Below are 13193 nucleotides of genomic sequence, written 5' to 3' on the forward strand. Positions count from 1 at the left end.
GAATCATCTGCGTTTACACCTGTCATTATATTCTTGAGAACTGATTCTTGAATAAATGGATTCTTTCCTTCTGATGCAAGCGTTTTAAGTATGAGCATGGTATCATCCATATCTCTTTTCTGTCGACTTTGGGACATATCTTTATTTTGTTCGCTGTGTTCACAAATGATGCCAATGAGGTCTTGCATAGCTGAGCTAAGCTGGGCACATGCTGGAGTAGACAATACCCACACGACACGTTACCGTTCGGTCATTCCACTTCCGCGGTTCAGGCCACCTGTGGTTTTAACAGTTCTCATAAGAACTTGTTCTATAATTAAATCAGTGGACAGGCCAGCCCAGTAACGTTCACTCCTTCTGAAAACATGGAAACCATCTGAAAATGACTTGTAGACTTCAGGAAGCTCATCTGTAAGATTCATCATAGATTGTAAATAGAGGGTAGAACTTTCTGTGTAAAGGTTGTGGCCAGATGCAGCAAAGTATGGTAACATTCTTGATAGGACTTGGAGGTGCATCTCCCAATTTCCAGTTCGTTCAGCTTTAATAAATCCACGCACAATGTCAATCATCTCTTGATATTGTAGCCAAAGAGTAGCGGTTCAACTTTTGGCTTTCAGCTCTCTTCGCCTGTTGCTAACCTTTTCCTCGATTTCTTTCAGCTTATTTGAAGCAGCCACTTCTTGAGCTGTTTTTCTTTTCTCAATCAAGTCTTCGTAAAGGTCTTGGCATTGATTCAAGAGGTTCTTGTTTTCATCAATTTGATTCTCTTCAGGCACTCCTTGGAAAAAAAAATTGCATGTTGTTATTATTTGTTAGTAAGGGTTATTGACCCTTCTTTGGTGCTATAGTATTACCTTCCAAGCGCTGAATTTCATTGGACGTGTCTTGTGTTGAGATGATGTCATCTACGATTTCTGTGTTTGTCGCATCTATAAGATATGTCAACTTCGTATGAATCCATGCCTTATTAAAAGTCTCTTCTATAAAAGCACCCACCTTCATAAGCAGCATGAAAAGATTCATCAGTTATATTTGAACCATCATCAATGTCTTCATCAAAATCAGCGTCATCTGCGCGTAAAACAAGTAAATGGTTAGTTTATATTATGAAATCATGAGCATTTATAAGAATTTTACCAGTAGAATCTAAACATGGTACTTGTACACCAAGTGTGGCTGAGTATAGTAAGGCGTTAAGTGCAGCGTCGACGATTAAATGACCACGTAGAGCTCTAGAAACAGCTTTCCAGAGAGCATATGTTCCACAGCGTTGGGTGCGTATATCAACTCCAGCAGCTCCTTCAATCCCGAACCCGCCATTAAGTGACCAATACTGCCAAGAAAGCTCATCAAAGTATGGAAAGAGCCAAGTCTAGGAATAATCTTTCGCAGTTTACTGTCTTGAGACTCAGTGTTGATCAGCGAGAATGCCTTATGCCAAAGGGGCTGGTCGTAAGTAACGATAGGATTTTCAATTCCATGTTCTTCTGCATGCTTGCAAACAAAGTGAAGTGCAGAGTTGATACAGGTAATGTCACTAGCGTTCATGTCAATCATCGGTAAAACAGTATAGATGACTTGCCGGGTATTTCCCTTGAGATGGTTTTGCATAAATCCTCCCCAGTTCGGTCGACTAACATCTCTGAATAGCAATGATGATTTCCATAGTACATCCAGATTTGCTGTTGGGTCTTCTACACTGGCAATGGTAACCTCTTTAAACTTGATGTCTAAAGTTGCCTTTCTTGGTTGTGAAACCGGTATAATTTCTATTTGACCAGTTGATAAGATGTCTTGATCTTTAACCTTTTTCCTTGGAACTTGGCTTATTTTATTTGTACCTGGTGTTACCATTGCAATTATCCCTGTACCGTGAAATGTACCATGCCCGTCGATAGTTCGGAGATTATGGTCGAGGTTATCCAAACCATACTGTGTAAACTCACCATTATAATCCGGGATTGTAGTCCCTTGGCTTACGGCTGCATTTCGTTTGAATGAGAGGACTTCTTCATATGACGAACAGAAACCAACATGATTAAGCGTGTCTATTAAAAAACGCGAGGCAAAGCTGTGATGGAGTAAAACACCCATTCCAATCTGTAAAGGTGCAAGCAAAGCACGAGGACGAGTTGACTGCATAATCGCTTGACCAACAAAAGCTACTTTCCGAGATGTGTCTTTTCCTGAAAACAGTTGATTAAGAAGAAGCTGAAGTGTTGGGGGTAAGAATTCAAGATTTCTGTCAATGTCACTGTCGATTAACGGATATATGTCGTTTGGTGTTTCAATGTTGAGCTACCTTTAAAAATGCATCGTTGGCAGTGTTGTTGATTGGTCGTCCTGACTTGCGCTTTTTGAGCGGTGGTTGGTCATTAAATGGCGCTGGAATTCTCATTTTTGTCCTGAAGTTTGTACGGCATAGATGATGATACATTGCGTCAGCTGCCGGTAGGTCATGCACACTTTGGATCCTTGATTTTGCGGACTCGGCCCAGTCATCGCATCTCACTTTGCAAGCATTTAAGATGGTGTCTTGAATGTCCATAGTCCTAACAGTGCAAACAACACGCCCCCTTTTGCGCTCTTGTTCTTGATTAATTTCATTTCCGCAAAACAAGCAATCTCTTCTGAAATCGAACTGAACTGAACTTTGTGAGCGAAGGGTTCTTGGTACGGGATGACGCTCTTCCTTCTGACGTAGCGATTTAGAAATATATGATGGATTTGTGTATCGTTTCCTACATGCTATGTGAACGCTGTCACCTTCACGGACGTCAACTGTATCGCCTCTTTCTTTACTAGCTCGGTTTATACCATCTATCCCTTTAGATGTTAGAGCCAACCCGTTGTTCACAATTGATTCTTTACATATTGCACAGTACTGACGCAGAATTTGATCCATCCTATAATGATTCACAAGCAAAATAGTGTTCGACAACACAAAAAAGCCTGGTTTTATTTACTGGTTTATGAGATATTTTACAGCCCTAATGTATCTATGGCTTTGAACGCGGTATTATAATGCAAACATTGTATTTGGTAATTAGGTCGCTAATTATAGCCCCCTCTTGTTAGTTTTAACTTAAATTATTGTGACCCACAATATTAACGTATTCATTCATTGTAAAATGTAATAGCAATTAAATAATACATTCATTAACTCATTGTCTTCAAGTTATCTATTTTGCTTACCTTGAGGAGAACAAAGAAACGTCACATTTTGATGCCAATAATGAGCCAAAGCTTCAATTTGAAGTATTGAAAGGGAAGTCACATTAAATATAATAAATATCCATCTAAACACGTGCAAAATATACGTAAACAAACGTACTTCAAACACGTTTTTTGTCTAAAAAACTACCAAGTCAGCGAAAATTAGTACCCAAAAAAGCAAGATCAGCATTTTTGACGTAAATAAAGGACAAAATATTAATTAATTTACAAAATATCATTATCTACTTGTTTTTTAATCTATAATATTTATATTTGTGCTTTACTAAGTGTTCTAAAAGGATAAAATCTAAAACATTAATTTTTGAGCCTCGTTTCCATGTCGCTCAGATTTTCAATCCAAATGCCTCAAATAAAACGTAATTTACACGATGTTGCCGTGCTAGGATTTTGTGGGACTTTCGATATGTTGTAAAGGGATATCAAATATACCAAAATCAGTTGGAATTTCTTTTGTGGAAATTTGTTCAAGCTTAGAGTGTTTTTGGTCGTAGATTGACTGGACTAAATGCAAGTGACTCCCATGTTATGTTTTCTTAACATTTCTAAGAAAGAACAAGATAATTTCTAAGAAAGAACTCGAAAATTTGCAAGAAAGAACATAAAAACACTATGACAGTGTTCTATTCCCAAGGTCATTCAGGAAAAGAGAGGGGGGGACATCTTGAAAAAAAATGGAAAAAAGAAGGCAAAGAAAAATTGTAATATGTATCCAAGGCATAGGAAGATATAGAAAAGCCCAAAATTTGATTGTGCTCCGGGCCCTGTCTATTCTAATTCAAAAGCGTTCTGTTTCCAGACTTTCAAAAAATTAATTTATTGACTGGAAAGTGGAAAGGAATATTTCAGAATTTACAATCAATGAGAATTTACAAAACAATCATGAATACATTTTATAGAAAAAATTAAAGCATTTGTTTTAAATTTGTCTTTTTCGCATTATTGTTGCTTTATAAAAGAAACAAAAGATGTTTTTCGTGTTTACAATAGCTTATGAAAACCTCCGAGACGTTTGTGAGAACTCCCTAGCTGGTGCAATCCTAGACCTTCGGTCTCAGTCTTGCACTGATCTGCTCTCGAGTTCTCCCAAATGTTTCCTCGGTTTTCATAAGATTAGCGAGAGCTCACATTATAATGAGAGTTCACATCAGAGTATCAAAAATTTCAGAAAATCTATCTTTATAGCAAGGAAAAATGAACTGGGCTAATAAGAGGATCGAGCAGGTTAATAAGAAGATCGAGCCAGCCAATAAGAGGATCGAGCAGGTTAATAGAGGAACAACCCGGCTAATAAGAGGATCGAGCAGGCTGATAAGTGGATCAACCAGTCTGAAAAAAGGATCGACCAAATTAAATAATTGAAAGTAAAGGCATCATTTGCAATTATTTGTACGCATTTTTAATCATGTTTCTGGACCAATAAGTTCTTTAAGAGATGGGTTCTTCCTTTATAAGTAGTCATAATAGGGAAAGATATTTAAATCTTTCAGCAAACAACCATTGTAAAAAAGACAAATGGGTTTGATCTAGAAAAACCTTTGTTGTGACTCCTTTTCTCGGAATTATGTTATTTTTAGTCTCTATTCTGGTGTCTATGGCACAGTATCTTTAACGAAAACACCAAAATTATCTTTTACGTGTGGAACAGGTTTTAAAGCAAATGCGGCAATTTCTGTAATGGTCAGCCTGTTGCATTTTGGATATGAAACCCCACGTAGTAAACACACTACGGAAATTCTATGAAAGCGAGCCAACTTTGAAGTTTTGGACTAGGGCAGTCCCTGAATGAAAGTCTTTACTGTGTTGATCACCAAAATTCATTACTCTTCTTTTTCATTAAAGTTAGTTAAGACCTCCTCTGCAGCTGAACGATAGCTGTATAACAAACATGTCAAACATGTACAAAAAACAAAAAATTTCCCGAAATAACGCAAGTGTTTAGCTAGGACGTAAAATATATTTTGTTGACGTTTTATTTTATTTGAGTACTAGATAATGCACAATAAAGTATAGTTCTTTTGAAGAACTATGCTTTAGTACTAGTACTATACTTTTATACTTTAGTACTTTTAGAACTATACTTTTGAAGAACTATACTTTAGTACTATACATGAAGAATGCACAATAAAGTATAGTTCTATTGAAGCTTTTCAGCTCGAAGTTCTTTCTTGATTCTCATTGGTGTTCGACTATTTATAAACTCTATTTGTTTTACGTGATAAAAAATTGTTTAGGAAAAACGAGAAGATCTTTTGACTGTCACATCAACTGAAGTCTTGAAGTTTTTCACCTGAGTTGTATCAACATCAACCAGTAATGTTCGTTGTCCAGATTTTCGAGGTGAGAACGAAAAAGTGGCAGTTTGTTTTTCATCAGGCTGAAGGCTTTTCCTAAATTGTTTAAAATCAAAACAAAATGTTATCTCTAAAATGAGTTATAAGGTAAAAGAAAGCAAGAATCGAGTACTACCTGAACGTCTTTGTCGTTAAATGAAGCAAACCGGCTCCTTCAATACTGATTTTAATATTGGATAATCTGACGGGCAAAGGATTTGTAAAGATGACTTCAACTTCAGCATTTTTTCCAGTGTGAAGAGGCAAATGGTCAAACTAAAAAATTGTCAGCAACAATGTTAATAAACGCAGCTGGCCCAATGTTGGTCATGTGATTTCAAATTCATAATTTTCCGAAATATCTTCTTCACTTTGTCCGGTAAATCTACGTTCAAACTGACCTTAACTTGTATTGCGTCTGGGTTAAATAACTGAAATTTGGCTTCGTCTACGTAATATTTTTCTGTCTCTATTTCTTTAGCTACCACAACAAACGTAAAGCAGTTTAGGTCGACAAGTTTTTCTACATATTCTTCTGGCTGCAGCACAACTTCTTTGGTTATTTCTAGAAAACAGAAATAAAGAAAATAAATACATATAGGCAAGGGCATGCCTACACCACGTGATGTATAGCTAACATGTGTGAAAGGAGGAATTATAGTACAGCTATGAAAACTCCGGACGTTTCACGTCCAGCTCTCGCTGAAAAAAATCTATATAGCTCCGTACAAAAAAAAAACTCCGGCTTTTGCCAAGAGGCTTTAGCTTAAAACGAGTTTCAGCTTTAGTAAAAAGTTTACATGTCCGAAAATTGATGAAATTTGAAAGGGGTTCATGCCGTTTCTCAGTTATTGTTGTCCTCGCAAAAGCAAACTCACTTAGACGTTATTTATAATGGTGAACATGACATACAAGATATTGCCAGAGGTGTAAGTGTCAGCCATTTTTCCCTGTGGCGGTACTAATATTAATTGTCTTATCACCATCAAATTTGAAATTTTGCTTCAATAAAGAAAATGTCAACAATATAAAAGATTTCTACTTTGATGAAAGACAAAGGCTTTTCTCAGAATCACTATTTCTTAAAAATAAGGCGTCACGTTATCTGTCATGCATAAAATATTCTGTTTCTGTGGAAGTTTTTATTTTTCCATCATCAATAACTTCGTATGTTTGCTGTAATTTTTGTTTCCAGAGTCTGGAAAAATAAGTCAAAACTCCGGTCCGCTCTCTGACTCTGGGGCACAGCACTAAATTACATACTCAGAGTTCAACGTTTTGAAACCTCGAAAGACGATGTGACCCATAATTTTAGTTCTTTTCAAACTCACCATTTTGTGATGAAATATTCACTTCATCAAATTTACTCGTCTTAACAAGATACGAAACATTTCCATTGTATCTGATTGTCCTGATGACGGCAGTCAAGCTGATTGTTAAACCCTTGTTTGTCTTATTCTTTGCTGTTACATAGCAGGTTATTGGCTCGCCCACTAAAAGATTTTCTTCTTTGGTGCCCAAAACTTTAAAAAATATAACCAATACCTTGTTAAGTTTTGGAAAATTACGTTATAATAACATAAAATCCATAAGTGTTATTGTGCATTACCAAGATCTAATTGTTGACCTTCTTCTTCAACATGCAAAAAACCAGCCAAATCCCGAGGACCAGCACCAAAGCTGTAAGCTGTTTCAAAGGATTTTCTTTCTTCATCGGACCCTTCACGGTATTTGTATTGAAGTGTTAAATCCTCTCGTTGCGTACTGCCGACCTTTTTTGTGCTAATATAAGATCCGACCCTGGACGTTGATCGTTGAGTTGTCTCTAAGAAATAGTGATATACTTATTTTCACCCTTGAAAAGTTAGTGTCAGTGTGTGAGGTCCAACCACCATCAAGGCAATCTTGTGATATATGATGTCCTTTTCTCCAAGTAAACGTACACCATATAAGAGGTTATCGTTTGTGAAAATGTAGCACGATTAACATAAACTATATCGAAGGTTTGTTGTAATGACTTAACATGAATACCAACTTACTTTGAATGACGTAATAACCATATCTATCTCTCTTCACCAACCACGTCACACGATCAGCATTCACCTCACCGAAAACAAATCCAGTGTCAAACCCAGCATAGATTTCTCCATTTTTCACCGCACTTACTGGAGCAGGACCCATCTGATAAATCTTGTTACTTTCCTCTTGTGGTGTTGAATCAACAGCCTGCCAACCATCGTACTTGTTGTTAGGAAGATCCGGACGTTTTGTCCAAATTTCATTCCAAACATGGAAATTCCTGTAGATTATATGTAACAACTAATGAGTAACATTGAACAAGATATGATGGAATTAAGCCCAAATTTCATGGTAGTTTGCGAAGGCCTTGGTAAGCGAATTACAAAATCTTCTATTTTTTTAAATAATGAACGAGCATCAAAAACATTTTTATCAGCTTGTACTGTCATTTATAAAATTCCTACTCGTTATGACACCATACCATGCAATTTATCATCCCTTTGACGTCAGTTGTTGGGCAAGAACATGTACATGGTAATTACGCAATCAGAACCCCTTAAATGTTTTAGGGATAATACATTAATAACTAATTTGTCTCTCCAAAAAGTATTGTGACAGTGTCATACTGAGTGCATCAAAAAAAATACATTGTAAAAGTTCAATGGCTGTTCTATGCTAATCTCATTGGTGTATTACTCTGAATGTTTTGCTGTTGGAAGTTATGTCAAATTTTCCGGAGCAGGAAAGTTTTTTTGCTAGTAACAAAGATATATATACATGCACGTAAATGAAAATAATTTATGCACGTAGGCTTCTTCACAAATCATCATAATACGTCAATTTCCTAAGGTCACCTTTTTTTTGATACACTCTATAGTGTTAGTAAAACATATGAAATAATGAAGAAATATTGCACAATGCATCATTCATTACCATACGCTATCATGGTTCAGTTCATCAACATCTTCACCTTCTTCATTGATAAACTTATCTATGGTCATAGTGTTATCTGTATCATGAGCACTGTCGTAGTTGGTTACACTTCGAGCTGGGATTCCTATTGCTCTGAGGACCGTTGTCAGGACACCAGAAAACACCCAACATTGACCATATCTTACAGGTTTTTTTGTGCGATAATATTCCTGAAGAATATTTACACTGCCATTCCAAAATGTCGGCGATCTGCCATTTTCATAGTTGCCTGTCCAATTTCCCATTAATACACCATTGTCATCTTGCGAGTTGATCTATGTTGTAATAAAGCCGAACAAAAAATAATTGTATTATGTTTTCGTATGACTGAAAGCAGACATTTTTCTATGTCTAGAGATGATTCTTTGCGTACGTCTTTTTTGCAGTCATTCATTATCATATCTTACATAATCATAAAGCCAAACTCTTTAATAAGACAAATTTTTGTTATTTCTCGGGAAAGGCACTAACGTCAAAGGATGTTGTTTATCATTAATGTTCGTTTGCTTACCATAGCTGAAAGAATCCTAGAAACCCATACTGCATCGCTTCTCATAATCAAGGATTTTGAAGGCTTCCTCCTGATTCGGCGATCGTTTTCCAGTAGGTAAAAAACGCATTCAAGAATATCTTTTTCAAACTAAAAGAAAATAGTTTTCGGTTCAAAGAAAGTTGATTGTAAAAAATGATGCTCTGATACCAAAGCTACCTGGCCAAAATTCCATCGAACTGGATTGGGACCTCGATAATTTGACCATCCGGCATAAAGTAGACCGTCGTCATTCAAGACGTATTCTTGTTTCTTATCGTTACTGTCGTCATCAGGAAGATATACCTCGTCATCTGTGCGGACGTGTGAAAGACATTACTCATAATTATCTCTGCATTAAAATGTGCTACACAACACAGGGCCAAAACTTGAGGGAGGGTCGATTATTTACGTATTCAGCTCTGCTGACCAACTGATTTATTTTGAAAATACTGAAACAATTGGTTGATTTGGAAATGTTATACATTACCTTGGTGCCAAGCGTTAAACAAAACAACTATCTCTTCATTACTTCCCAAGGGACGACTTGAACTGTTAGGAAGAACTACTTCCACTTTGTACCTGAAAAAATATTCATAATGAGATTAATTATTGAGGTAAATTATACTTGCGATCTCAAGCAAGGAATCAACCTGCTACTCTATGAATTTTGCAAAGGACTAATAACGGTTCGCTTTTCAATCAAAATTTACCATACGGTAGCACTGGCGTATAGCCAGCTCGATAAATGGGAGCAAATATTTATATATGCATGCTGTAATCCACCGCATAACCGTATTTAAGGCATACATGCATTTCAGATAATGATTTCAGATGGCTACCCCACTAAATACGAGTGTGTTGTTGATATGTTGATTACAATCACTCTACTTGAAGTTTGCATACAGGTTTTTTATATTAGTCTAAAGATATTTTTCATCGATCTTCATCAAATACGGAGTTGTTTTGAAACCTAGTAATTATGAAATGCTGACAAACCTTCCGACGGCAGCATTAACCGGGATTTTCACTTCAAATTTTTGCTCATTTTCATTTGATTCAATGACTTTATTTTCCCATATACGAGGCTGAATGAATCTGTCATTTGCTAAAGTGATAAATAAAGTACAAACGATTCATTTAAATGCTCAAAAAAGACATGAAGAGAAAAAGATGATCGTCTGTTTGATATTAATCTTTAAACACCTAAAACGTTATTTGCATAGCACCATATTTTCTTACCTCCAATGCTGAAACGCAATCCAGCGTCTTTAATTTCACTTTGGCTAAAATTCTCAAAAACTGCACTCAGCTGAAATGTAAAACCACGTCTAAGAACCAGATTTTGCTCATCGTATTCTTCCGTATGGTGAAGACTGGAATTCTCCTGTTTGTGATAGTTGAACGAAACGGAGCCTTCTTTTGACGAAGCTGTAGAATGCATTATTCTTGTGTTAATTATTGTTCTTTTTAGATTATACCTTAGCGCTGGAGGAGGGAGTCAATTTTAACAACTTTAGAGCTCGGTAAAAATTTTTAACGTGAGAAATTAGCATCCGGTGGTCCCATATGACGTTTGTCATGTTCCTGTTGTTCAACGCTCTGAGGTCAATGCATTTTCCTGAAAACAAACCTTACGTAAAAGGATTAAAACGATACTGTCTCGGAAGTGATAAACATGATACTTGACACGTAGTAGTGACAAATTGCATAAAATATTCAAAAGTTCTTTATTTCATGCTGACGAACTCTTGGCAATTCCTATAGAAGGAATGCTGATAAATTTTTTTAAACAGACTGGATATGACGAGTTAAACAAAACGATGCCTGTGTAAATGTACTCTAAACGTGGAAGTTTTATGTATATTTTTTGACACACGTTAAATTAAAAATCCTCTCCACTTTGGAATTTGAAACTTTTCACGTGCTTTGGAGTATGTGGGTAAAAGAAGTAAGATTCCTCATTGCTTGACGAACAACATGACGTCAGCGGATAAGCTTGAACGCCAGAAAATGTCTATAGACCATTTTGTTGTAATTCTAGCTCGTTTGTAATCTACTCGCATCTACTAATTTACAAAATGCGTTACCTGAGTTAGATTTGGACTTTTTTCTGCCACAGATAGCAAAAAATGACATTGTTGTATGTTTATAACAAGCGTGCTGCTGTATGTACCTGTCTCGATGACTTTCTTCTTTGACAGAGCGCTTATGTCTTCTCTTGTTGTCGATGTCGATGTTCGCTTACGCGATGTCATTTTCAGTAACAATACTAATCCCAATATTTCATACAATACAATATTAAAAATGGTCAATACTATAACGGTAGTGAGTGAGTTGGTGTGCAAGCTACATAATTGCCGCCATGTTGGATGATTTTATCAAAAGGATTTACAATTCAAGTGTCATCCAATCGAACAAACGACCAACATGTCGAACATTCCATTGTTCTCTCACTCCCAGGGAAATGGTTGCGCACCACCTATATTTGTCAAGACTATCAGTTGTTACCTGTTATATGAAAAGTATATCAGAATCCCATGACTCCCATGTTATGTTTTCTTAACATTTCTAAGAAAGAACAGGAAAATTTCTAAGAAAGAACTCGAAAATTTGCAAGAAAGAACATAAAAACACTGACAGTGTTCTATTCCCAAGTTCATTCAGGAAAAGAGGGGGGGGGGGACATCTTGAAAAAAAATGGAAAAAAGAAGGCAAAGAAAAATTGTAATATGTATCCAAGGCATAGGAAGATATAGAAAAGCCCAAAATTTGATTGTGTCCAGGCCCTGTCTATTATTCTTAATTGAAAAGCATTCTGTTTCCAGACTTTCAAAAAATTAATTTATTGACTGGAAAGTGGAAAGGAATATTTATCTGATATTTTGCATCGCTTAATGGAATTTCCGAAATATTTTTTGACAAAAATCTTTTGTTCCAAGTACTCGTGTTTGTATTGAACGTTTTAGGCGATTTTGTAGTTTTCCTGTTCTTTAGAAATCGATTATAAAAGATTGCTTGTTTTATTGTTTTACGTGTGTGATAATCATGAGTCATGAGTGGCCAATAAGGAAATAATACCACGGACGTGTATGACGTTAAATAAATGTTATAGTGTGATTATGTGAACATAATCACACTATATGACATACAATTAGATAAATTTATATATATATATATGTAAATTATAAAGACCAATTTACTGTTTTCAAATTATATAGAATATTTTATTATAAAAGCTCGCCCCGGCAGCTCGTGGCCACTTTTTTAGTTTTTATCACAAATAACGTCGTACCCGTGTATCTATAACTGCATAGACAACAGTTAAATGTTATCAATTTGTTAGACAATAAGGTTAGTGGAATTGAACTGTAAGTGGGATAGGGATTATAACAGGATTTTAAAGTTCTCCAATTCAGTAACATCTTGTAAACTCAATATATGAGCTTTTATAAAATTAATATCTTTACAAGATGTTACAGTATATGAGCTTGTAATGAAATTCATTATACTCTATATTTTGAAATAAAAGATAGGTTGAGTCGCCAAGATGCTATTTTTACCTTTTGGAGCACGTTCCTTTCTCAAGTTTTTTTTTATGATATTAAATCATTTCAATGAAATGGTTGTCTGCTGGTAAACGTTTTTCGACAAATAGATTAGCTACAATAACGAGCACATGTGTATTGCAAAATCTACTGATGGCTATTCAACCATAAAATATTTATGTTCGGAAATCATATTTTTGAGCAATTTGCTTAACGATGTGCGATGTAGTATGTTTACGAGAGATTTAGCACACTTTTAATAGATGATGTTCTTGAGCACAAAATATGGCATTCTGGACTTAGTCGTATTGTTACCTTGCTCAATCGGAATTAACAATTTAACATTCAATTCTTTGTCATCCTAAGCAGATCGTCCCACCTTAGCAAACAAAAACAATGCTCCTCAACTTAATTAGCTTTCCCACTTTCTATTGTGTGTTCTCGCCTTCGACTTTGTTGCATATCTTTGTTGAATAAGTGTTTTTGAGCCCACACATTGTATAATTCCTTTGACATACCTGTTTTGCTGACGTATGTATACACTCAACTAACGTC

The 13193-nt window shown here is 35.8% G+C and overlaps 1 protein-coding gene and 1 long non-coding RNA gene across 4 annotated transcripts; both read right to left on the reverse strand.

Moving 5' to 3' along the window:
- Nucleotides 1–770: 770 nt before the first annotated feature.
- On the reverse strand, nt 771–1508 carry LOC124445806. The gene is made up of 4 exons (XR_006948256.1): nt 1141–1508; nt 1000–1074; nt 858–932; nt 771–781 (listed from the first exon to the last, which is right to left on the reverse strand). It is a non-coding gene; the product is annotated as an uncharacterized LOC124445806 (long non-coding RNA).
- A 3666-nt stretch (nt 1509–5174) lies between these two features.
- Nucleotides 5175–13057, reverse strand: LOC124445789 (protein-glutamine gamma-glutamyltransferase 4-like). 3 transcript variants are annotated; one of them, XM_046996559.1, is made up of 15 exons: nt 12954–13057; nt 11602–11661; nt 11267–11362; nt 10333–10521; nt 10090–10198; nt 9581–9672; nt 9271–9404; nt 9073–9201; nt 8523–8836; nt 7610–7869; nt 7180–7395; nt 6902–7093; nt 5972–6135; nt 5707–5846; nt 5175–5627 (listed from the first exon to the last, which is right to left on the reverse strand). In XM_046996559.1, the coding sequence occupies exons 3-15, from the start codon at nt 11346–11348 to the stop codon at nt 5468–5470; spliced, it is 2181 nt and encodes a 726-aa protein (XP_046852515.1). In that variant the 5' UTR covers nt 11349–11362; nt 11602–11661; nt 12954–13057; the 3' UTR covers nt 5175–5467. The 3 variants fall into 3 exon arrangements, with proteins under 3 accessions (XP_046852515.1, XP_046852516.1, XP_046852517.1); XM_046996560.1 differs by lacking the exons at nt 11602–11661; nt 12954–13057 and having other exon boundaries at nt 11267–11547; XM_046996561.1 differs by lacking the exons at nt 11602–11661; nt 12954–13057 and having other exon boundaries at nt 11181–11270.
- Between the last annotated feature and the right edge of the window lie 136 nt (nt 13058–13193).

The sequence above is a fragment of the Xenia sp. Carnegie-2017 genome, unplaced genomic scaffold (genome assembly GCF_021976095.1).
Source record: "Xenia sp. Carnegie-2017 unplaced genomic scaffold, XeniaSp_v1 HiC_scaffold_22, whole genome shotgun sequence".
Taxonomy (NCBI): domain Eukaryota; kingdom Metazoa; phylum Cnidaria; class Anthozoa; order Malacalcyonacea; family Xeniidae; genus Xenia; species Xenia sp. Carnegie-2017.

Coding starts and splice junctions, on each gene's coding strand:
- LOC124445789 (XM_046996559.1), bottom strand. CDS start 11,348: ATGACATCGCGTAAGCGAACATCGACATCGACAACAAGAGAAGACATA. Junction 9,405..9,580: donor GTTTAACGCTTGGCACCAAG/GTAATGTATAAC, acceptor ACGTCCGCACAG/ATGACGAGGTATATCTTCCT. Junction 6,136..6,901: donor GAATATTTCATCACAAAATG/GTGAGTTTGAAA, acceptor TCTGTTTTCTAG/AAATAACCAAAGAAGTTGTG.